Source organism: Triticum aestivum, chromosome 3B (genome assembly GCF_018294505.1).
Source record: "Triticum aestivum cultivar Chinese Spring chromosome 3B, IWGSC CS RefSeq v2.1, whole genome shotgun sequence".
NCBI lineage: Eukaryota > Viridiplantae > Streptophyta > Magnoliopsida > Poales > Poaceae > Triticum > Triticum aestivum.
In genome coordinates, this window is record NC_057801.1 from 829,351,848 (window position 1) to 829,377,275 (window position 25,428).

Here is a 25,428-nt window from a genome sequence, read left to right on the forward strand (position 1 = left end):
GCTCCAGCCAGTGACCCCTCAAAAAAAAGCTCCAGCCAGTACAAGTCATGTTTTTTTTTTTACGGGGAACAAGTCACGTGATATTACATAATAGTATATCGCCTTCGTTTCAAATTATAGTAAGTTTTGGATTTTCAATATATATACTACATACAGTCTGAAATTAGTGAGCAAATACACTAAAACGGGTCTATATAAATTCAATTCAGAAAAAAAAGTTAGAACATCTTATAATTCAAACCGGAGGGAGTGCATCTTACCCGGCACATTTAATTCAAAACGGGTAGTATGAGCTCTTCTTTGATGTACGAGTTTTTGCTAAGATGCACTTAGCTTGGCAAGAAGGGAGTACAATATAGACATACACCACCATGACGTGACGCGGGTGTGCCCAAGATAGATCTTGCAGAGTCTTAACTCGTAAGATTGATGAAGTCATCACATGTATAGAGCCACCGACATGATTGTCATTTTCCTGTTGAAAAAATCATTCAGCCTTAACGAGACACAGATACGTCAAAGCCCGAGGTATGGTCCCTTGTAAGTTACTCCCTCCGTTCCACAATACATGACTTCCATTTGTTAAAATATAGATGTATCTAGACATGTTTTAGTATATAGGAACATCCATTTTTGGACAAATGGAAGTCAAGTATTTTGGAACGGAGGGAGTAGAATACAATCCGCGTCCTAACCATTCAGCCACATGCCAGTCGTCTAGAGTGATATGCTTGTCCTAAATTACTTGAAATTGATTTTGTAGTCCCTCAATTTACACCATGTTGCCCGATAATTATTTTTGTTGCAAGCTATCAATATGGGACTAGGCAAAGATGCTCATTTAGAATTTCAAGATTTGTACGCATACATCATGACATACCAACAAATGTTAGGCGTCAAGGCCCACAATGAAAGGTACATCAGTTGTTGGATACTCGAGCATGAGGTCCAAAAATTGCCTCTTAGTAAAGAAAACATGTTGTTTCTTTTTTGAGGAAGATATGGCTTTTCTTTAAGTTTGGTCGGCACTTCGTGTCTTTTTCTTCTTTTAACCAGTTTCTATCACCGTCGGTGGTATCGATGTTTAAATTAAGGCCTCAAGAATGTCGACTTTGCTCTCCTTGGTTGTTCAGATTTAATCAAAACAGTAGTTACCTTGTATACTCCTAAGCTTAATTCATACTATTACTTGCAATTATCTAACCTCTTTTTTTTTCTGGAATAGTTATGAAATCCCATCGAAGTGCTGGCGTAATTTTTGGCTTATAGTTTATGTATATGAAAGGGAGCTGAGACCGAATTTATCAAAAGAGTTCAAAATTTGCCCCAGTTTTTCAGGAAAATACAGGATTACAAGATGCCGATCCCGGTGACGCGGAAGATTATTGTAGATATATTAGTGATCAGTAGCTTGTTTTTCAAATCAAGGTTTTCGAGTCGGCGAGTCATTCTGGGGCAGCCATTCTTGACAAGTCATGCCGCGCCGATTGACTAGTCTCAACTAGTCGAGATGTTTCAGTCGACTTCCAGTTACGACTCATCGACTAGTCGTTCGGCTCGAAAACACGGTTTCAAACCCTTTCATCTCCGCTCATCCACTAACGCTGCTAATAGTCAAAGTCAGCAACGGCGCATTGTCTTCGAAGACCCACCGACCCAGTCTATCGAAGGTGTTCATCGTGGGTAGGCGTGCATGTGTGAGCGTCACATCCGTGTACTATGTTTCACACAAAAAAAGACTCCTCCATCCCAAAATAAGTATGGTGGTTTTAGTTCAAAACTTATTTTTGGAACGGAGAGAGTAAATACATTAACAAAATGGAGGGAAAAGGGGTGAAAGAAAAGGGGAAACAAAACGGCCCCTTCCTTGCGTGCATGCAAGACTAGAGGGAGAGAGAGAGAAGAAGAAGAAGCCGCCTCCGGTCTCCTCTCCCTCTCCCCCTTCCCTCGGCCACCGTCCGCCCTCCACCGCTGCCTCCTCCTCCTCCTCCTCCTTTCCTCCTCCTACTCCTCGAGAAGCAAGGCCGAGGCCCCCGGCGCGCAGACGCGCGCCCGTCCCGCCGCCGCCCTGTGGCTTTGTAGCGCCTGCCATAAGTTGTTGGGGTCGACGGGCGGCGCCGGTGGCCGTAGCTTCTCTCCCACCGGCAACAAGGAACCACGAACACCGGCAAAAAGCTCTTTCGAAACGCGGACGTGGGCCGACTATGGCATGGAGTGGTCGTGGTTCGGACGGCCTTAGATGGAAGGCGACGCGACCGGGAACGAGGTGGTGGCGGCAATGGCAGGGGGTGGAGGGCGGATGCAGGGCAGGGAAAGAGGAAAAATGGTTATGTCCCTGACTTGCAGCCCAGGGGACAAAGGTGCGCGTCCCGCCGTCCACGCATGTCCGTATGGACGCAAACGCGGCCCAAAGTTGGGCCGGGATCGGTAAAAGATGGACCGAACATTGGTCCGTTTGCTTCCGCGCGTTGGGCCGTCTTTTCTGTCCGTTTACCCCAAACGAACGCGACCGGACCATTTGGGGTCATGCGATGAAGCTGCCCTAATAACCTGACAGCTCAAGTGTAATACTATGAACTGCACTGTTCTGGTGCCTGCAGATGGGCCCCCAAGTCCATCGCAAAAAAAAAAAATGGGCCCCCAAGGTACATGAGACTGACCGCGGGCCCGAGCTGAACCAGCCATAGTAAAGGCAATCAGGACACGACGTTTTCTTCGTTCGGGGTTTGGCTTGGTCGGAGACGACAAATTAGCTCCAGCCAGTGAACAAGTCACGTGTTTTTTTTTGTTTTTTTGCGGGGAACAAGTCACATGACGTTACATAATAGGGAAACGTTGGGAACAGGCACATGCATTCTGTGGGCCTCAAGGGATTTTCTGATCTCTTCCTACATTTTTTTTCTCCTTACCATTGACAGAAATGCTTCAACGAGGCACTGAAAAAGGAAAAAAGCTGGAAACATTGACAGGAAAAGGTTCAACCGTAGATGCAAAAGCTTCAATCAGAATACTGTGCAACGAAAAAAGCTTCAACCGTTGACAGAAAAAGCTTCAACGGTTGATGCAAAAGATTCAATCAGGACACTGTGCAATGGAAAAAGCTACAACCTTTGACAAAAAAAGCTTCAATTGTATATGAAAAAGGCTTCAACCGGCAATAGAAAAAAGCTTCCTGGAGGCTCACGCTTCCATGAAAGTTGCAATGGCCCAGCGAACTGCTACATGAGTGCTTTTTTAGTTGTAAATTTATACTGGCAAATTTGTAGAAAACATATAACAATTTTGCTTCCATAGTTTTTTTGTTTTTTGGTTTGAGCTTTTTTTTGCACAATGTATGTTCTTTTTTCGTCATAAAAGTACATAAATTATGTTACAAACATATGATTTTTTTTATTTGTGTTTTTTGATTTTTGTTGTGAACTTTTTGCTGCAATGCTACATACAAGTACAGTTTAACAACAAGCGCAGATCTTCTATGTACATTTTTTATTGAAACTATTGTGTGCACATAGCAGAGAGAAGTCACAATCATCATTTGGATGGGCTCCACCCACGTGACAGCATGCATCATCCACGGCGTATGGGATAAGCGACTTCCGGGCGATGCAGGTGGGCAACCAGCGTACAAAAAAAAAAGAACGACGTGCTATACGATCGGATGGATTAAATTAATCAAATCGGACGACCTACGCGTGACCGGCCGAAATTTTAGGCCGGTGCGCCGCTCTGTAGAATTATACTCCCCCATCTTATAATATAAGACGTTTTTTAACATTAAAAAAGTAATAAGTTTTGGTATTTCAATATATTATGGGACCGAGGGAGTACATACAAACTGAAGTGAGTGACAAACGTACTAAAACCCGCGTATATAAATCCGGAATTCGAACCGGAGGGAGTGCATCTTAGGGCCTGTTTGGTTTCAAATAAGTCACCAACTTATAAGTTGAAAAGTGAAAAAAGTGACTTATTTTGCCAAACAGACCCGACTTATAAGTCACCCCAACTTATAAGTCATAAGTTGCTCCACCCCAACTTAAAACTTATAAGTCACCCCCTTTTGCGTGAGTCCTACCACCTGCATGATATTGATTGGTGTGAGAAGGTGTGTCAGGTAACTTATAAGTCAGGTGACAACCAAATAGACGTGACTTATAAGTCACTGGTTTTAAGTCACCTGACTTATAAGTCAGGTGACTTATTGGAACCAAACAGGTCCTTGCCCATCGTGGTTAATTCCTTGATACACGCCAAAGCCCGAGGTATGGTCGCTTGCAGCTTATGATACAATAATTGTCCTAACCGTTCAACCACATGTCAGTCGTCTAAAGTGATATGCTTGTCCTAAGTTACTTGAAATTGACTTTGTAACCCCTAGATTTAGACCATGTTGCCCGATAAATATTTTCGTTGCAAGCTATCAATATGGGACTACACAAAAATGCTCATTTAGAATTTCAAGAATTGTAGGCATACATCATGACATACCAACAAACGAGCTTCGGCGTCGAGGCCCGCAATGAAAGGTACATCAGTTGTTGGACACGAGAGGCTGAGGTCCAAAAAAATGCCACTTACTCCCTCCGTTCCTAAATACTTGTCTTTCTAGGCATTTCAACAAGTGACTACATACGGAGCAAAATGAGTGAATCTACACTCTAAAATATGTCTACATACATCCGTATGTAGTAGTCATTTAAAATGTCTAGAAAGACAAGTATTTAGGAACGGAGGGAGTAGTAAAGAAAAACCGTTGTTTCTCTTTTGAGGAAGATATGACTTTTCTTTAAGTTTGGTCGGTTCTTCGTGTCTTTTTCTTCTTTGAACCAGTTCCCGTCACCGTCGCCATCGATGTTTAAATTAAGGCCTCAAGAATATCGACTTGGCTGGTTCTTGATTGTTCAGATTTTGTCAAAACCGCAGTAACCTTGTATACTCCTAAGCTTAATTCATGTTATTACTTGCAATTATGTAACCTCATTTTTTTTCTTAAAATAATTATGCAAATCTTGCTGAAGTGCTGGCGTAACTTTTAGCCTATAGTTTATGTATATGAAAGGGAGCCGAGACCGAATATCGATCGAAAGAGTTCAAAATTTGACCCAAGTTTTTCAAGGAAAAGACCGGGTTACATGATGTCGATCCCGGTGGCGCGGAAGATTATTGTAGATATATTAGTGATGAGTAGCTTGTTTCTCAGAACTTTTCACCTCCGCTCAACCACTGACGAGTTCAAGTCATTAACGGCGCACTATTTCTCTATACCTACATACTCAGTCTCTCGAAGGTGTTCAGAGCGGGTAGGTGCGCGTGCGTGTGTGAGCGCCACATCTGTGTATTACTATGTTTCACAAAAAAAAAAATTCCTGCATCCCAAAATAAGTGTCGTGCTTTTAGTTTAAAACTTATTTTAAAACAGAGAGAGTAAATAAATTAACAAAACGGAGAAAGAAAAGGGGAAATGATACGGAACAAAGAAAGGGGCAACGCTAGAAGCAAAGCGTGCGTGCAAGACCAGCGAGAGAGAGAAGAAGCCGCCGCGCAGCCGCCTCCGGTCTCCCCTCCCCATCCTCCGGCCGCCGCCCGCCGGCCCACCGCCGCCTCCTCCTCCTCCTCCTCCAGAAGCAAGGCCGAGGCCCCCGGCGCGCGGACGCCCGCCCGTCCGGCCCCCGCCGCCCGCGACCCGGCCGCGCCGTCCTCGCCCCCAGTTCGCCCGGATCTCGGAAGAGGAGGAGGAGGAGCGAGCTCTCTAGGGTTCCGCGGCGGTCCAGGTTCCTGCGCCCCGTCAGGTACGGCGAAAAATCTCAGCTTTATCGTTGGCGTGCTCCGTGGGGGCTGTGTCGGGCGCCGAAACGGCTTGGCTAGAGCAGGGGAGGGCTCCTCCTGCGGCGGTTTCTCGCGCCGTGGGGCGGACGGAGGCCGGCGGTTTCCTCCGCGGAACGCGGCGGGGGAGCCGGGGGCGCTTCGCTCGTAGGAGTAGTTGCGGCGGCGCTGGCTGGGTTGGTGGGGATGGACTGCTTCTGCAGGGGATTGACTGGAAATTGGAGATGCAGTCTGGTCATGGCGGCGCCTCTCAGGATAGCTTGATTTGTGCCTGTTGCTCACATGACTGACTAGTGGATTGCTCACAGCGTGTTGATTCATGCTGGGATGCGACCATGCCACTCCACGCATTTCGATTATTAGTGTACATTTTTACACTTTTACGAAGCAAGAACCTGAACAAGCCGATTGCACGGCTTCATAATCATAGGGCCGCACAGGTTAGATCACAAGCAACTAGATGCGGCTCGCGTCATTACAATTCTAGGTTTGCAGGCTACACCTGGCACTGCAAACCTAGGCCCTGCTCTCATGGTAGGATAACTCTGTACCTGTAACCTGCATCGCCTTCACAATAAACCTCACCATACTGGTGCCGTTCAGCCTTGTTGGGTGCCGTTGTTTTGCTCCCCATGAACCTGCCCATTGTCGCCGTAGCATCTGAAATTTCCGCTTCTCTTTCTTCATGTAATTTTGTTTGTGTTTACTTTATTGTATATTTGATCCTATGCAATGGGATTTCTGTCACCTCACTGTTGTTAAAATGTGCGTGCAGGTCGTTCAACATTTGGCCAATCTTATCTTATCAGGAGCCTGCATTTGTCGGTACTGTCCTTAGAACCATACCTCATTTGGGATCGGATTTCGGATGTGACAAATGCCCACCAAGGTGGCTGCTTCAGATGTCATCAGAGTAAGCACCTCAAGTGCCCCCAGCACATCGAGCCACGGTTCCGCGCAAGATGACTATGAATCGTCAGGCGACGTGTATGTTTGGGGTGAAGTTATCTGTGAAAGCGCTGCAAGAGCTGGTTCTGATGCGGTGATCAAGTCGGCTGTGAGGCAGGATGTCCTGCTACCCAAGCCCTTGGAGTCCCATTTAGTTCTTGATGTGTATCACGTGGACTGCGGGGTCAAGCATGCTGCTTTGGTCACCAAGAACGGGGAAGTCTTCACATGGGGTGAGGAGTCTGTAGGACGCCTTGGCCATGGATCACAAGAAGATTATGCTCGCCCAAACCTAGTCAATTCATTAGCGGTTTCCGACGTGGATTTCGTTGCTTGTGGGGAGTTCCATACTTGTGCCGTGACAACAGCTGGGGAGCTGTATACCTGGGGAGATGGAACACACAACATTGGGCTTTTGGGCCATGGTACTGACATAAGCCACTGGATTCCTAAAAGGATTTCAGGAGCACTGGACGGTCTGCAAGTTGCTTATGTTTCTTGTGGAACGTGGCATACAGCCTTGATCACAACAACCGGCCAGTTATTTACCTTTGGTGATGGTACTTTTGGAGTTTTAGGCCATGGAAACCGAGAAAGTATATCATGCCCGAGGGAGGTCGAGTCTTTATCGGGGCTGAGAACAATTGCTGTCGCCTGTGGTGTATGGCACACTGCAGCTGTTGTAGAAGTTATAGTGACTCAGTCTAGTTCAAGTTTATCTTCTGGAAAGCTCTTCACATGGGGAGATGGTGACAAGCATCGACTTGGTCACGGCGACAAGGACCCACGAGTTAAGCCGACATGTGTGGCCTCACTCATTGATTACGATTTTCACAGGATAGCATGCGGCCATGGCCTTACTGTGGGTCTGACAACATCTGGACAGGTTTGGAGCATGGGCAATACTGTGTATGGCCAGCTTGGAAATCCTCGCTCAGATGGTAAGCTCCCATGTTTAGTCGAAGAGATTATGGGTGAACAGGTTGTTCAAGTTGCTTGCGGTTCCTACCATGTTGCGGTTTTAACAGTTAAGAGTGAGGTGTTCACGTGGGGAAAAGGAGCCAATGGAAGGCTGGGCCATGGAGATATAGACGACAGGAAAATACCTACGCTGGTTGAAGCCTTACGAGACAGAGGTGTTCGGCACATTTCCTGTGGTGCGAACTTCACAGCGGCCATATGCCAACATAAGTTGATGCCAGGGGCGGATCAGTCGCAATGCACCTCATGTAGACAACCATTTGGGTTTACCCGGAAGAGGCACAATTGCCATAATTGCGGACATGTCCATTGCAATGCGTGCACTTCGCGGAAGGTGTTGAGGGCAGCGTTGGCTCCCAATCCTGGAAAGCCTTACCGTGTTTGTGATTCTTGTTTTCTGAAACTGAACAATGCCATTGACTCCAGTGCAATCAATAAGAGGAAAGAGTCCGTGCCTCGCTACTCAGGTGAAAGCAATTCTGATAGTACTAAATTCGCTAAAGCAATTATCCCTAGTAATTTGGATATGATTAGAAGTTTGGATAGCAAGGCAGCAAAACAAGGGAAGAAAACAGACGCTCTTTCATTTCTTCGGTCTCCTCAAATGAGTTCACTTCTTCAGTTGAGGGATATTGCTTTATCTGGTGGGCCTGATCTGAGCAGACCAGTTCCAAGACCAACTCGCACACCAGCAGTTCGATCGGTAAATACTTCCAGGGCTGTCTCCCCCTTCTCTCGTAAGCCTAGTCCACCACGTTCTACCACACCAGTTCCGACAACTCATGGCCTTTCTATTGCGAAAACTGCTACTGATAATCTTACGAAAAAGAATGAGATGTTAAATCAGGAAGTTGAAAGACTCCGGGGACAGGTATCTCATAACATTCATATGTCAGTATGTAGGCTTGGTTTTTAGTCTGTTAGTTAACAGAAACCTAATTTATGCATCTTGGTAGGTCGATAGTCTGAGGCACCGGTGTGAGGCCCAAGAACTTGAGCTACAGAAGTCTGCTAAGAAAGTACAAGAGGCCATGACGCTGGTTGCAGAGGAGTCTGCGAAGTCCAAGGCTGCAAAGGAAGTCATAAAAGCCCTAACAGCACAGGTAATATAGCTTGAAATCTGTTTCTCTACTGATTATCTAATATAAACTTTTGTGCAACTAGTACCACTTCCTCCTGTTGGCTCTGTTATTACTGAAATCTGCTTCTCGACTGATTATCGAATCTGCCTTTTCCCGTGGCTTTTGTAGCTCAAGGACATGGCTGAAAGACTGCCTCCAGATGATGGCAATGAGGCAAAGCAGTCACAGTTCCCAAACGGAATCGAGTCTCATGCTCCCATTTACTCCAGCGTTGATTTGGATTCAGTTCACCAGCCACGGAACGAGTCTATCAATGCACTGAACACGCCTAGCCTGCACACGGGACGATCCTTGCACCCAAATGGAGTCTCAGGTCAGCAGAGATCGCCGGGTGTTAATGAAAACAATGAAGTGAGTGCTCACAGGCACAGGGTTTCAAGCCCCCATGACGGCGCGCTTTCGAATCGAAGAGCACACAGCAGCAGTAGTGATGAATTGTTCGCCTCGAGCCGCAGGGCGGCTGATAGTGCCAGCATGGATACCATGTCCCTCCAAAACGGCGAGGATGGTTACAGATCTCGAGGTACGTTGTCACTGTCCAGTACCGAAGTTAAGGCCGAATGGATTGAACAGTATGAAGCAGGTGTGTACATAACACTGACGACGCTTCTTGATGGGACTCGGGATCTGAAGAGGGTGCGCTTCAGGTAATTTGATATTCTTCTCGGCTTCTCTCCTAAATACTGTCACTCCCTGTCTTGTTTCATTCGTTAATAAATATGACATGGTAGGTTATAACAATTCACTCTTGAGAATAGAAGGCTGTTTGTTTGTTTGTTCCTGATTCAGTTGTCTAATCACCACATGTGTCCAGTGTTCTTGTCACACAACTAACCCGGTCGGTTAATCAGCACCGCAGTTGCTGCCAACCTACTCTGCTGAAGGCACAAAGCTCGTGGCAGGATCTCATTGAGGACCATGACATATTCGCGTCCTCTAATTTTGCCTGTTCCTCACCTTTTGTTTTTTTTGAAATTCCTAATATCCAGCCGAAGACGGTTCGGGGAGCATCAAGCGGAGAGCTGGTGGAACGAGAACCACGACAAGGTCTACGAGCGGTACGGCGTGAGGAGCTCCGAGCGGGTGTCGTCGGCCGCGTCGACCCGGTCAGCCCGGTGACCTGAGGACCGACCTTGCTGCCTCGGCATCCATCGGGGGTCGTATGAGCTTCCGGGAAGGCCTCAGTGTTGCTCCTGTAATGCCGGTGAGTCGTTTTCTTGTTTCGCGATCGGATCGCCCGTCGAGGCAGGCGGGCAGGCAGAGGCATGCAGGGGCTTTGTAGCGCTGCCCTGATGTAATGTAAATATAGAGGTGACAATTATTAGTGTGGGAAAGAGAGGATGTGTTCATCAGAGCCTGGAATCACTTCTCTTTCCCCAATTCTGTAGCCAAATTCGTGTTGTAAAATCCACAGAAATTCTTCAGTCATCGTCTGCAGGAGTTTCTCCATTTGCATCTGTTTGTATGTGCTGATGTGGCGTCGAGCAGAGCTGATATACATGATGATGATGATGATGATGATGATGATGATGATGTTGTTGTTGTTGTGGTACAAGTACAATGTTGCCTATGATACAGTTTGGAAACCATGTTGATGCATGCTGTGTTTCTCAATATAGAACGTCTTTGCAGTTCAGTTTAGGAACAGAGGGTGTACCAAATCCAGAGCAGTGGCGGCTTAGCTGGCCATGAATCCATTTGGTTGGTTATCAGGCAATTGGGGGGGGGGGGCGTCTATGAATTTAATCGAAAACAAAATGCTTATATATGAAGATAAATAGAAGAGACAAAATTTCAGCAAATAGTGCCTTATGTTTCTTTTCTTTTCTTTTATTTGGCACCTTTCGCTAACACTTTTTTTTCTTCCTTGCCTTGCACGGAGATTTGATTTCAAATTTTTACGGTGATTAAAAAAGTTTCGTAACCACCCGTGGGTTACTCGACTACGTACTCCCTCCGTTCCAAATTACTCGTCGTGGTTTTAGCCACGACGAGTAGTTTGGAATGGAGGGAGTAGTATTTAGGAGTTGATGTCATGGTATCGTTGTCGCGAATAATTCCTTTGCGTTCCGAATCGTTCGACGTTATTGCCGCGGATGATATTTGTCTGATTTCCGTCATTTTCAACTTTCGACTCATGTGGCGCGACCGCGTCCACACACAAACAAAACATAGCGTGGAAGGGCACCGCCCAATTTTTCAAACGAACGATTTGGATTCAAACGCAAGCGCATCGTTTTTCAAATCAAAAGTGTTTAAATTCGAACTGCAAGTTACTTTTTTCGAAACCAAGGCAAAAGATTTCGCCTCATTGGTTAATTAAGAAGAAGAGAACTGTCCGGTTAATTAACGGAAAACCGGACGAAAACCGATTTTGAAATAAAAGGCATCTGGTTAGTAATCAAGATACCACGCACGCGCACGCAGCATTATCCTCCCGAATCTCACTCCTCCGACGACTCCAGATCCCCCCGCCCGCCTCCACCCCGCGGCGGCGCCGGCGAGATGCCGCCGTCGAGCCGCCCGAGGGAGCCGCTCTCCCTCGCGCTCCCGGGCGCCGCCGGCCGCTCGCAGGACTTCCCCTCGCTCTTCTCCGACCTCACCTCGCTCCTCCTCCACCACTCCCCCGCCGCCGCCGCCGCCGCCCCCCGCGGCCGCGCCCCGGTCTTCTCCTCCTCCACGCTCTCCATCCCCGCCCCCGCGCCCCTCCCCGCCGCCCCGTCCCAGCCGCAGGCGCCGACGCCGCTGGAGCGGGCGGCCATCGGGGCGTGCGCGGGGGCGGCGGCGGGGGCCTTCACCTACGCGGCGCTGCTGCCGCTCGACGCCGTCAAGACCCGTCTGCAGGCGGGGGCCGCCTCGCGGGGCTCCTGGCAGGTGTTCGCCGACATCCTGCGCGCCGACGGGCCGCTCGGCCTCTACCGGGGCCTCTCCGCCGTCATCCTCGGCTCCGCCACCTCCTCGGCCATCTACTTCGGCACCTGCGAGCTCGCCAAGTCGCTGCTGCGCCCGCACCTGCCGCCCTTCCTCGTGCCGCCGCTCGCCGGCGCCAGCGGCAACATCTCCTCCTCCGCCATCATGGTGCCCAAGGAGCTCATCACGCAGCGCCTCCAGTCGGGCGCCGCCACGGGGAGGTCCTGGCAGGTGCTGCTCCAGATCCTCCGGGCCGACGGCTTCTTCGGCCTCTACGCGGGCTACGCCGCCACGCTCCTCCGCAACCTCCCCGCCGGCGTGCTCAGCTACTCCTCCTTCGAGTACCTCAAGGCCTTCGCCCTCAGCAAGAGCAACGGCGCCAACCTGACGCCGGGGGAGAGCGTGCTGTGCGGCGCGCTTGCTGGTGCGATATCCGCGGGGCTCACCACCCCGCTCGACGTCGTCAAGACGCGGCTGATGACCAGGGTGGGTGCCCAGGGGAGCCGCACCGTGGTGGGCACAATGCAGGAGGTCATCGCCGAGGAAGGCCTGATGGGCCTGTCCCGGGGGATCGGGCCGAGGGTCCTGCACAGCGCATGCTTCGCTGCCATTGGCTACTGCGCCTTCGAGACGGCCAGGCTCATGATCCTCAAGTCATACCTTGAATCGTGCGAGAGGAAGGCCGCTGCCGAGACCAAGACCGGAGTTGCCGCTGCTTGAGTGTGTACGATTCCTTCCCTTCTTTCAGGAAGGTAATCGCTTGCTCCGGGTAGTGTGCAGTTTTCTTGTAGCTACCTAGCTATGATATTGTTATGCAGACAATGTACCTGCCAAATGTATTCACTTAAGCATCATTTCAATTTCAGTTATAGAGTTGTTTGAAGGATACAACAAGTAATAATATGTGCCAGTTATGAACCTGTCATTGCTTTTGTTAGTAGCAAGTTATTTTGAGGCACACATTTTCAGGCTGGCGTTCCTGAAGTAATGTTCCACACACTACTCCTTCTGTTACATGTATGTGTATTTGTGGCAGTGTGCGTGTGTGTACGATTCCAATGAAGCCCACAAATCTGATTTTTTTGTGTGTGTTTCCCACTAACTCAAAACATATTGTTGGATTAAACACTCTCTAACACAGTAAGAAATAACATTCATGCAAAAATTCAAGCATTCATGGTACTTTTGATTGCTACTGCTCGGAAATAATCTCACAGTAATAAAATGTTCTTAAGCATAACATATGTATGTTTGTGGGAAATTCATGTATGCCAGGTTTCGTTTCCTTAATGTTCAGAAATAGCATCACAGTTGTAGAATAACTTCAAGCACACCGAATTATACAAGTCTATGGACATCAGAGTCCACATAAATCGTGTATGCCAGATGAGGTCATTTCAGGGAGTTAGACATTGCACTACTGCAAGCGCACACACAGTTCGACGCCAATGGACATGCTATGGCTCATCACTGGAAGTACTTTCTGCAGAATGAACTTGCATCACGTGGGTAGTGAATCCTGATCATGTTCTCTAGGCACTTCTTGTAGGAGAAATCTGTAGGAGGACCATCTGAGGATGCGACGTACAAGCACCTGGAGCTATAGAACTTTTGATGCTTAGCAACCTGCAAGCAGGGGAAGAAATTTCATCAAGTTTCCATTTTGGAATTTGGTTCTTGTGATGCATCGGAGGACAGAAAGGTATGCTGCTTACCATTATGTAATTGTTATTCCCTGCCATCTTCTTTTCCTTCTCTGGGTGGTACATGAGAATATTTTCAACAATGAACCTCTCATTATCTCCAGAAAGCTTGATGCCATCCCTGCAAAGTATGGGAATAGATGGACTGCGAGTAAGGATTACGAACATAGAGAAGAAGCCACTTGGGGTCTACAAGAGAAGGTGCACTTTTCAATCATTGCAGTTACTTGAACTTTGTGATGTTCAAACTTCAGTCGAACAGTCGTATCATCATTTACTTGAAGAAGTGTAGCTACTTTTCAGTACATTGTGTCTTTTTAGAGTTGCAATGGGCTAGATATTATACCTTGATTCACGGATGATCCTCTTTACTTCTTTCATGATTGGATCAACTTGTGCATGTATCTGCTGTTCCGCTAGTGTAAAATTTGAACTCCCTCTTTGTCCACTATTGCCACCTCCCCGGTTTGGTCCGTTTGATCTCCATGCTGGTCCTCTGCCACGGCATGGGCCAAGATTGCCGGTCTTGATGTTCCGTCCACCAAAGTTGGATGGTCCTGAATTTTGGAAGTTCGGGGCGCTTGTGGTATTGGCTCTTTGGGCTTTCCACCTACTGTTACCTCCACGGTGTGATCCCTCTGATTTCCAGATTGCACCTCTACCACCACCTCGACCTCTAGCAAGATTATTGGTCTTTCTACTCCATCCGCCAGAGCTAGATGGCCCTGTAATGGCAAAGTTGCCCTGGCCTGCCACATTTGCTTTCTTCCAACTTGGGTTACCATCTTGTTGTGTTGCATCTGAGCTCCAATTACTATCAAATTGCCTTCTCTTATAAACTTTCGTGGTAGAACTGCTCTGGTTCCATCCACTAGCACCACTTGATGGCCCTGTAATGGCAAAGTTGCTTGGGCCTGCCACATATGCTTTGTTCCAACTCGGGTTACCATCTTGCTGTGTTGCATCTGAGCTCCAATTACTATTACGTTGCCTTCTCTGATAAACTTTCGTGGTAGAACTTCTCTGGTTCCATCCACTAGTGCCACTTGACTCTGTGGCGACATGTTTACCATGTTGCCCATTTGCAACTGGCACTTTTTGGTGCCCTTGTTCAGCCCTCCAACCTTGAAGATCATGCAGCAGGAGATTTGCTTTTGGCCTGTCTGTCCAAGTGATTGGACTGTTTCCTCCCAAACATAAGACTTCATCCTCTTCGATTCCATCTTCTTCAAGGTTGTCAACATCATACAAGCAGGAACCGTATGGAACAATCATATTATCTTCAGCGGCTCTTGTTGTTTCTACCTCTGTGAGGTATTCATACAAACCATACCCTCCAAGGTTCTCATTGCCTGCTGACTGTAAAAGACAAAGAGGTTCAGAGGAGAAGGGAGAAAATAATTGCATGTTGCACACATGAGAGAACATAGGCAGGTGAAATGTTTGTTGTACCAATGGGGAGTTGAAAACAAAATTGAATGGAGGACTTACAGCGAGTGTAGCCTTCATGAAGGGTGCCTGAATCTTGAGGGACCTGAATGTGGCCTTGTAACCATAGCTGTTGAAGCCATGCAAGTTACCTGTGCAGGTCATGCTGCTTGCAACAGTTGTCAGGTGTTCTTCGAGAACTGATTTTGTAACCATTCCAACTGCCTTGGAAAGGTGCTGGAAGGGATGGTCGAAAGGATAAAAAGAAGAAGAGCAGAACATGAGTAATTTTTAAATAGAAGCTACTGAATTCATCAGGAAGGTAAAAAAAAAGCAAGAACTTGCTGGACCTGTGTGACTCGACCGAAGGCTGAGGAAATTCCAAACCCTTCCTGAACTCGTTGGATGCTGTAGGGCACAGACCTGGTAGTGTCGATCAGATCCATCACAGGGGTGCAAGCATCCATTGCTGTTCCCCAGACATCACCACTCTCCCCAGTTGAGTTTTTATCCATTGTGATTACCAGCGCCAGTTCGCCCTTCTGTTCTATACCGGAGTTCTGGACCCAACACGTGTCTTGTGGTTCAACCCATATTATGTTCACCTCCTGAACTCGTGGATCTCCTGGGAGAAAATGCAAGAGAACATCTGTTTAGTAAGAAGAATTGCATAAGACGTAACTATCAACATATTTATCTGGATTTTCTACATGCATGATACCTAGTATGACTACGAACTTTTGGTTTACCTTTTATGATTGTGTCCAAGAGTATAGGAGAAATGGTATTGGCCATCAACTGGACAACTCGCGCAGAAGATTCATCCATTCGTGTGGTGACACTTTCAGTTAGGAAAAACTGCAAACAAGAGACCTGTTCCTCGTCATCTGCATCCTGGTAGCACATACATTCACTGCAAAGAAGAAATGTCAGATTATGTTCAGAAACTAGAGAATAGATCATTTAAAATTCATGCTTGATTTTCTCAATATAGCATGCCTAAATACCCAATGAAAGGCATTATTCAACTTAAGTTACCAAATAAAGAACTCAAATCTTAGTGGATCTAAAAATTAAATCCAACCATTGGAATATTCTTTCAGAAGAAGTTACTATTTCAAGGTTAAAACAATAAAAGGTCGTAGCACCTTGAGATCACAACTCTCTTCATAAGTTGATTCACCTGCCCCTTATTCTTTCTGCATCTATATATTTCTTTCTGGCATTTCTGAAGAATACCTTCCATACTTATGTTCATTTCATCCAGTTGCTTCTGTAAGGGCACAAAATGATTTCTTCAACATATAGTCTTGATGATAATGCTGAAACAGTTATACTATTTGAAAAGTAGGAGAAAAGTTAAAATACCTTGTCAAGGTGAATGTGGCCAACAAGACCATGTTTTGGTTGAATATTTTGTTGTTGATAACTGAAACAAGACAACGATTGTGAGCCTAGCACAGTATACACTGAAATGTGCAAGAAGTAGTTACTTTGATTTGATTTTGGCTTATAACTTTATAACACAGTGTAAAGCTGAAACTTGTGATAAATAATTATGGAAGTATGAACGGTACATACTGGATTGAGATCTCAGTAGCACAGTCTTCTACTTCGGTCCTCTTTAAGCAGGCTTGAACTGCGAGTGATGCTCTCTCCATGCAAAAATTATCCCCACAGGAGCATTTGCTCAGATACATAATTATTTTTTGGTCATTTTCATTTCGAGAGCTAGCTCTTGTGAGTAGTACTTCCTGCAGATGCAACAACCACAAGTCAAAACATATGAACTGAAGTCTTAGATGGAACTGGTCAAATGAGCCTCTCACCTTCATTGAGTCCCATGAGGCCATGTTGTTCTGATTTGGGTCTAACACTGCCTTGTATGCAGCATTTGTAACCGCAGTGGCTGCCAAGATACCAACAGGATCTCCTGGTGTCACAGAACTGGATGAATCTGTCGAGTCAAACTTAATAACTGAATTTCTGCACAAGTTTCTTATGGTTCCATCATAGCATGCTACAACATCCCGGAGCATTGCCATCATGTTCTTGAAGAGAACGCCTGGCTCCACAAGTCCTTTAGATGCGCGTATTGTCTTCTCCCTTGCAGATATTGAATGAAGTAGGTCCTCATATGGGTTCAGTCCATTGCAAAATGAGTTCCTGACAAAACCATGTGCCTCCAAAGGATGGCAACCATTGGTGCTGCTGCCACACTTGCTTAGCGACTTGGATAGGCAATCCTCTACCAAGCTGCCAGAATATAATCTTCCGTTGCGCTGCAGCTGATGTCCCAAGAAACCAATCTGCTCCACTACTTTGGTCATGGCTGAATCTCTCTTTTGGTCAACCAAGAAGCGAATGTCAGAAGAAGTAATGAAGTCCACAATTGGTTTCCGTAACTTGTCAAGATCAAGTGTCTGATGCTGAATTGTCTTTGGTATTGGATTCTGGACACTATGATTCCATTAGTAGGGGCTGTAGAAGATTTAGAAATTCTATGGAGAACTGATGAGATGGTAATAGTGCCAGCAACCAAGTCTCTGATTAATATTTTGTTTTCCTGTGGTAGTACCGTCTCTAGAATCTGAGCGAAACTCCACTCTGGTCCACCTGATAGTCGCTTCTTGGGAATCAACCCTGCCGTGAACATTGCATTTAAAAGTTCATTGGCCTCCCTTCTGGAATACTTTCTAGCAGACATTTTCTTTAAAGCTAGTAAGCAATCATTCTTGAGCTGAAAATTCAGCTTTGCATTGTGAGAGCTGACCAGCTGCTTCTCCACTGTGAAGAGCTCTATAGCTTCAGCCCTTGCTGACAGTGACCTTGGGAAGAAAATGTGGACACAGTCGCCATCGAAATCTGCCCCAAGTGGTCCACATATGAGTGGGTTGATCTTGATGGTGTGATCAGTATGTACACGGACATACATTGCTTGGACCGAGTGCTTGTCGGTGCTTGGTGGCCTGTTGACAAATACCGCATCTCCATCCAGAATTCTCCGGTTGACCGGCTCACCAACCTTTAGTATGGTCCGTTTCTTATTTTCTTTCCCCACATCCAAGGAGTGCGTGATAGAATTAGCATCTTCATGTGTCAGGCAAAGACCTCTATCCATCATGCCTTGCAGCTGAGCAATGTTGTAGTCTGTCACACGCTCTTGTACCGACATTCGCCTTGCTACTTCATCAGGCACTCCTACCACATTCATAGGAATGTATGGGTCACCTGTGATCACACCACGGCATGAGAAGCTTGAGCTCTTGCTGATACATAGCGACTTCATCTTTTGCTGCCATTGTTTTGTTGCAGGCAGACTTTTAAAGGTGATATCTTGAGGACCCTATGAAAGATACATGACACCAGATATGAACACACAGTTTTGATCAAGTAGATAGGATGCACTTCATTTACATATTATCTGTTAGATAACTAAAAGTAACTAGCTCTCTCAGGATCAATGCACACACACTTGCACTGGGAAGGCTCACGTACACTACTAACTTTGAAGCTTCATTGCTTGGGTTTACAAGATATGGATGCATGCCCTTTTATAGGGGATTACAAGATAGGTTGGTGCTGCACGTGTACAGCCACCTCACACACCTAGGACATCCACCTCACACACCTAGAAACTAGCTAGTACCACGTACACACATGCTAGAAGGTAGTACTTGATTACAACTCAAACATATTCACTACACGCAGGTACCTTAGCTACTAAGCTAACTAGCCTTGCCAACGTCTGTTGATATTTTTACTGCTCAAGATATTTCTACTCTCCATGGATACATGCACTGCTGACATCCTTTGATATTATTCGTACACTGCCTTCATGCAGCAAGATTATATGTAACATTCACCCCCCTAATCTTGTTGCTCCTTGAATTCACTTATGCAGATAACCCGCATCCTCAACAACAGCTTCTCATGACTGCTCCACGTCGTCTCAACTGGCACTGACATCACACCAAGTGCCTTATTTGTCAGCGTCACACTAACATCTTGTCAAAGTGGAATCACACCACTCTCTTGCCGGCATCACACCGACTATCGACATCATAGCGATACTTCTTGTGACAATGGCATCGCACCACTATCGTCGGCATCACACCGACCCTTCTGTAATGATGACATCACACCATCATCACACTGACTCCTCACTATGATGGCCTCACACCACCAACATTGTTGGCCTCACACCAACGCTTCACTTCATATGACAATGGCATCACACCACTGTCATTTGTGCACAGTCCCTAACGGCATCACACCGTCAGGCGTGCACTCCCCTCAACTTTTCTTACAGGAGTGCAGGCTCATCGTCATCACGATGAGCAAGGAGTGCTTTATGTTTCTTCTCTGGACACTCATATGAAAAATGTCCAAGCTCATGACAGCTATAGCACTGGACTTCACTTTTGTCTTTGAGTCCTCCACCACGCCCATAGCCACGACCACGACCACGACCTCGTCCTCGCGACGAGTCGTGTCCTCTGGTCATAAGAAGTTGCTCGTCTACACCTCTCGGCTCCATCCCTTTCAAGAGCTCCTCGTGCGCCTTAAGTGACCCAATGGCCTCCTCCATGGCCATCTTGTTGACATCACTAAACAACGCAATCGATGAAGCAACATGGATGAATTTGTTGGAGACGGCTCGCAACAACTTCTTCACCACATACTTCTCCTCCATCGGGTCTCCGAGTTCACGAATATGCCCCACGAGTGTCGTGAACTTCGTCGCAAAATCATCCACAGACTCTCCATCAGCCATCTTGAGGTTATCAAATTCAGAGCGCAATGACTGGATCCTTGACTCTCGGACGCGCTCAACACCCACATGCATGGAGCGTAGTGCCGCCCATACATCAGATGCGGACTCCTTTTCTGCCACTCGTAGTAGCGTCGCGTCGTCGATTGACTGTGAGATGATTATCATGGCTAGCTCCTCCTTGCTTTCATCAACCTCCTTGGACGAGCTCTCACGATCAACGACACCCCATGCACCATGTGCTCGCAGGAGGTACTTCATCCTCATCGCCCATGCTGCGTAGTTTGTCCTTGTCAGTTGCGGAAACAGAATCTTCCCTGCTGCTGCCGCTGCTATCGCCGGGTTGCCCGATCCACTGGGCACCATCGTCGTAGTGTCGCGCGGCATCATCTTTGTCATAACCTAGCTCTGATGCCAATTGTTAGATAACTAAAAGTAACTAGCTCTCTCAGGATCAATGCACACACACTTGCACTGGGAAGGCTCACGTACACTACTAACTTTGAAGCTTCATTGCTTGGGTTTACAAGAGATGGATGCATGCCCTTTTATAGGGGATTACAAGATAGGTTGGTGCTGCACGTGTACAGCCACCTCACACACCTAGGACATCCACCTCACACACCTAGAAACTAGCTAGTACCACGTACACACATGCTAGAAGGTAGTACTTGATTACAACTCAAACATATTCACTACACGCAGGTACCTTAGCTACTAAGCTAACTAGCCTTGCCGACGTCTGTTGATATTTTTACTGCTCAAGATATTTCTACTCTCCATGGATACATGCACTGCTGACATCCTTTGATATTATTCGTACACTGCCTTCATGCAGCAAGATTATATGTAACATTATCTACATACCCTTGCTGTTCCTGCATGCTTGATGTAGTCAGCAATGGCAACCTGAAGATCATCTGCTTCCACCTCATGTTCTTGGAAGGTTGGGGGGCCAACCCTTGAGCTGTTGATTCCATGTACGTTGAGTACGATTTTCCTCAGCAAGTTTGTGGAGGCATCCTAAAGAAGGGAGAGAAAAATTCAGGAGTGAGGATGAAATGAAGGAAATTCTGATGCAACCAAAAGTAGATGAGTGATGAGTCTCAAAAGGTACTTACCGGAGAGCACATGAGTGTTTCATCTAAAACATTGTAAGCGCGGAGGCAGTTTGGTGGAACAGGGAGATTGCTCATCACAAATCCATCCTGAAGAATATATCCCTTAGCAGCAATCTGGCTTCTTGTTTTTTCAGAGATCTTCTCCATTATTTTCTGAACCTAAGAAACAGAAGAACAAAATGTGAGTATCTCTAGCACCTATTAATTCCGAAGTATTCATTAATTTGTCTTGTCTTTAATGCAAAGCAGAGCAACTAAGTTCTGAGACTTTTGTTCTACATCCTCCTCCCTTGCAGGGTGGCTAGTACTAGTACCTCTTCGGCGAATAAACGACGGTAGTGAGAGCTGCCCTTCGTGTGAAAGCCAAATTGATCGAGGAAGCTCCAAAATCCCTCTTCCAGTTCTTTCCTGGATGGCACTCTCAGCTCCAAGGTAAGGGCTCCATTGGATTTCTTGACTTTTGCAACATGTATTGGAGGGAGATCCTGGAAGAAGAGGAATGCAGAATTTGACAAAGGAAATAATAGTGGCTGGTTAGTTGGAAAGCTTAAGGAAAACAACACTCAGAAACCTACAACGAATAACTAACACCAGCCGTTAATAACCTAACTAATAGTCTTAATTTAACCTTGAACTTCGAGTTGAGATTCTACTGTTTGAGGATTTGGGTAATGTGGATGTGGTGCCATTTTTGCATAACAAATGTCTAGGCTACTGAACCATGTGTGTTTAATAAAGCATGGCATCTGCTTACTTCGGAGATAATTGATATTGTAGTTGCTGCATGCATTTTGAACTCTGCACCTGTTGCTTTTGAATTAAATCATACATCTTTCTGGGAAGATCCAAGTTATGCTCGTCCACTTGTTTTGTATTTAACTGCTTAATGCTATCTCTGCAGCAGCAACCTTTGAACGATTCAGTTAAGATCTATCTAGCAATTGATCCGGCTACCTTATACATATGAATGTGTATATTATGCAGACCAACCCGACCCTACTAATGCAACTTAGAGGAGACTTGAACAGTTTGATCTTCTTTGTCAGTTATCACTTAATTACCTGACAATATGAACATGAGGTGAAGTTGCTCTCCTTTTCCACATTTTTCTGTTTCTGTTGCAAATTACAGAACTTCCATGTTAATTCTAGCCACTAAATCACTCATCGAAGTATGCCTGGGGAGGATTTAATTTCTGCATGTACCTTGGAGTTCTTGAACTGGAGGCAGCTGAAGCAGATCATGTTGAGTATCTTCGTCAGCTCGGAGATATGGCTCGGGTGGTAGACGGATACGGGCAGTTTGATGAACCCGAAATGACCTTGAGCCAGCCATGAGAAGATGAGTTTGTCAGAATTTTATTTGAAGATGCAGTATGTATACATATGGGCACACTGTCTCTGATTCAGTATCTTAGGTAAAAAATTGCAGAAGTTAACATGGACATGTAAATTTCCATATATTTCAGTATGTATACAACACTATACTGAGCAGCCAGCTGAGCCAGGTGTGACCATTACCATATGAAACAATTTATGTTCCTAGAAAGTGATCTAACCGAGGTAACTACTTACGTCATGTTCCAGTAAACTGACTTAGATGAATATTTTCCAGGTGGAAAGAGAAGCTGTGACCATGGCAAAGTTTTTGACTATTTCCGGAAGCATAGGAGAGCGCGAGATATCTCTCAGTTGATTGAGGTAAATGCTGCAGAGTTGATTTTACCAAGAATGTCTCTGACGATGTATAACACTCAAGTGAGTAGTCATTTCAGCTGTGACTTGAATAATTGCTGCGACCATATCGTATCCATCTACTTGTGTTCCGACAAAGTGATCTTACCTAAATAACTACTTGTGTTCCAATAAACTGAACTTTAGTTGAATATCGTTCAGTTTGGTTTTATCTAGTTTCAGGAACCAGAACAATTATCTCAAATTTGGTTCTGAACTTATCACAGACTGAACTGTTCTTGCATGGGTAACGCACGCTGAACTAGCTAGCTCACCAAAAAGTGAACTGTAGTTGAATATCGTTCAGTTAATTTGGTTCTATTTAGTTTCAGGAACCTGAAAAATTATCTCCAGTTCGGTTCTGAACTTGTCACACACTGAACTCTTTATGCAGGATTATCACACATTGAACTAGCTAGCTGACCAGAAAAATTAGGTGCATGTTTGTAGACGTGAAGTAGCACCCACTATCCATGTTAACTTAAAGAGAGAGATACAACCTTGTTTGTAGAAAATCTAAAAAAAGATGAGATGAATCTCATGGCACAGCCTTTGGTTCATGTTCATGTTGTTCATAGAAACCAAAAGAAAATAAAAAAAACACCAGTTTCAGTTAGAAAGTCTCTGGCAATGCAGAATCGTCAACCCCTATGGTCCAGTAAACAGCCAGTTTAGTTTATCTAGCTTCGATTTGGTTTCTAACTTATCGCGTACTGTTGAAAATTTGAGCCGCATGTTTGCAGACGTTCAGCGACACTTCCATTCTTTTTTGCTCTTTGCATGGATTAGTTGATGGGCTAACCAAGCAAGCTACTATACGGATTGCAGTTAGTAGCAGGTGAAACAGATGGGGGATGGTAGCGCGGGATATCTTCAACCGGTTTGGATGACCGTCATGTAATAGGATAGGTGATTAGTTTACCTATCTCTCTATATTATGCCAGCCGGTTGTGGCGTCTGGGCCTTGTTTTATTTCGCTAGCTCTTTGTGAGCCAGCCTCCTTTGTTGCAGCACATTGCAAGACATTGTTGAACCACTTTATTTATTTATAAATGTGGCCGCATACATCACTCAGATGCAGAGGCCGGGGAGTCCCTCCTTTTCGAAAAAGCAGGTGAAACAGAGAGAGCAAGTAAGCAGTGAGTCACCTTGGCACTTGGCGAGGTCGGTGGCGCCGCAGGAGTCGCAGTGGCCAAGCTGCAGCGGCAGGCCCAGCGCGGGGTTCCCGGCCAGCTGGCTCGGGTGCGTCACCGGGAACTCCTCCTTCATCGGCTGCGCCCTCACCTGCACAATGGTGGCGACCATCAATGTCGGATGTTTTGCTCTGAAGGTGCAAAGATGAAGAACGAGGAGGAGAAGATGAAGAGGCCATGGTTGGTTGGAACGAAGGAGAAGAAAGAGAAGTGGAGGGAGAAGAAAGGCTTGGTCATTACGATCTCCTGGTTGGAGGCGACGGCGAGCCTGATGCAGGTGACCGTGCCCTCCGCGACGAACGCAGGGTCGTCGCCGGCCTCCATCGCCGTCTCTGTCTCCATCATCGCCGGCGCCGAGGCCGAGCTGCGCCGATGGATGGATTGATGGTCGGCCGGAAGAAAGTTGAGTGAGAGTGAGAGCGAGGGAGCTGCGCTACGCCGCTACCACAGCAGTACGCAGTTAAGTGTATGTCTCCTAAACTAAAAAAAAGGGGCCAAAAAGTGTTGTCTGTTTCGATTCCAGTTTCTTCCGTCTGTTTCTCCAGTTCTCAATTCTTCTCATTTCCACCCTCAAAAAAAAAAAATTCTTCTCATTTCCACAAGCGGGCTATTTTCTGATTAAAAAAAACAAGCGGGCTATTTTTCCCCCTTTTTGGAGTAATCTAAATCAAACTGATACTCCATGTCCTACATTACGTTTTATTGTCCTCGTGGAACCCATGTCCTACATTAACAAACTAGAATCTTTCCCAAACCATGTCCTAGATTAACTCAATCAATTCAAATCATTTTTCTTTTACAAAAAAAGACTGTATGGGAGGTCCCTATAGAGTATAATTGTTATAACAAATCTTACAAAAACTTCAACTAAATGAAAACTTCCCTTCCCTTGCCTCCCCCTACCCATACCCGAATCAAATCAATATCTTACCAAAAGCTCAACTAAACCAAAACATTCCTTCCCTTTCCTACCCATACTCAAATCAAATCTTATCAAAATCTAGAATATGGTGGATGTGAGTTAATGTCAGACATGATTGGCGTCGAACCATATGTATGCCGCCATTGCGACACACACGTAAAATTAGCTAGTTTGTAGAACGTGCGTGATGCACGCAAACATCACAGAGGATTTTGTATTCCGCCAACCATGTGAGGAACTCGGCACACGATGCATTTATTCTCTGTATATATATTCTCTAATGCATGTGATGGTTCCTATCACCGCGCACAATCCGTTCATTTGAATCGCGTGCCATGTAACACACAAAATTCACATGCAACAATCCTGTGTGTTGACATTGACATGGGTTATTGGACAACTGAAATGTGTGCCTAATATTGCACACGAGTCCCTTCCCAATTCTAGCGCAATGGAGTTGCCATCGCACGCGGTTCTCTTTCAGGCACATGGTTCGATTTTTGTAATGTGTGTGATGCATCCATCGCACACAGTTTGATGCTATCATGTGCTATAGGTGGCTTAATAGTACAATTCTGCACTAGTGACAAGTCGTTAGGCTTGACAGTAGGAGACAAGAAAACGAAAATTCGTTTCTGATCCCGTGCTCAGATGGACCCGTCTATTGTCCTCGAGATGTGGGCCTCCTGCCGTATTTCTTGGTCGTATCTCCCGTGTATGTTGTTAAATCAGTTAAGTCGCCTACCACAT

General features: G+C 46.0%; 2 protein-coding genes and 1 pseudogene across 4 annotated transcripts; 2 read left to right on the forward strand and 1 right to left on the reverse strand.

Annotated features, from left to right (window-relative positions):
* The first annotated feature begins 5,485 nt into the window (after positions 1-5,485).
* LOC123072730 (PH, RCC1 and FYVE domains-containing protein 1) lies at positions 5,486-10,427 on the forward strand. Of its 3 annotated transcripts, none has more exons than XM_044496355.1 (6): positions 5,486-5,789; positions 6,599-8,623; positions 8,709-8,855; positions 9,003-9,417; positions 9,478-9,541; positions 9,884-10,343. In XM_044496355.1, the coding sequence occupies exons 2-6, from the start codon at positions 6,701-6,703 to the stop codon at positions 10,011-10,013; spliced, it is 2,679 nt and encodes an 892-aa protein (XP_044352290.1). In that variant the 5' UTR covers positions 5,486-5,789; positions 6,599-6,700; the 3' UTR covers positions 10,014-10,343. The 3 variants fall into 3 exon arrangements, with proteins under 3 accessions (XP_044352290.1, XP_044352291.1, XP_044352289.1); XM_044496356.1 differs by having other exon boundaries at positions 9,528-9,541; XM_044496354.1 differs by having other exon boundaries at positions 5,488-5,789; positions 9,003-9,541; positions 9,884-10,427.
* An 889-nt stretch (positions 10,428-11,316) lies between these two features.
* Positions 11,317-12,724, forward strand: LOC123072731 (protein MITOFERRINLIKE 1, chloroplastic). The gene has a single exon (XM_044496357.1). It carries the CDS (start codon positions 11,400-11,402, stop codon positions 12,522-12,524), a length of 1,125 nt encoding a protein of 374 aa, XP_044352292.1. The 5' UTR covers positions 11,317-11,399; the 3' UTR covers positions 12,525-12,724.
* Positions 12,725-13,271: 547 nt separating this feature from the next.
* On the reverse strand, positions 13,272-24,101 carry LOC123068059 (DNA-directed RNA polymerase V subunit 1-like; annotated as a pseudogene).
* Positions 24,102-25,428: the final 1,327 nt, after the last annotated feature.

Bases quoted from the DNA above. Each gene is read 5' to 3' on its own strand.
- LOC123072730 (XM_044496354.1), top strand. From the start codon at position 6,701: ATGCCCACCAAGGTGGCTGCTTCAGATGTCATCAGAGTAAGCACCTCA. The intron at 8,624-8,708 runs GTATCTCATAAC...GCATCTTGGTAG, and splicing joins TTGAAAGACTCCGGGGACAG to GTCGATAGTCTGAGGCACCG. The intron at 9,542-9,883 runs GTAATTTGATAT...CCTAATATCCAG, and splicing joins CTGAAGAGGGTGCGCTTCAG to CCGAAGACGGTTCGGGGAGC.
- LOC123072731 (XM_044496357.1), top strand. From the start codon at position 11,400: ATGCCGCCGTCGAGCCGCCCGAGGGAGCCGCTCTCCCTCGCGCTCCCG.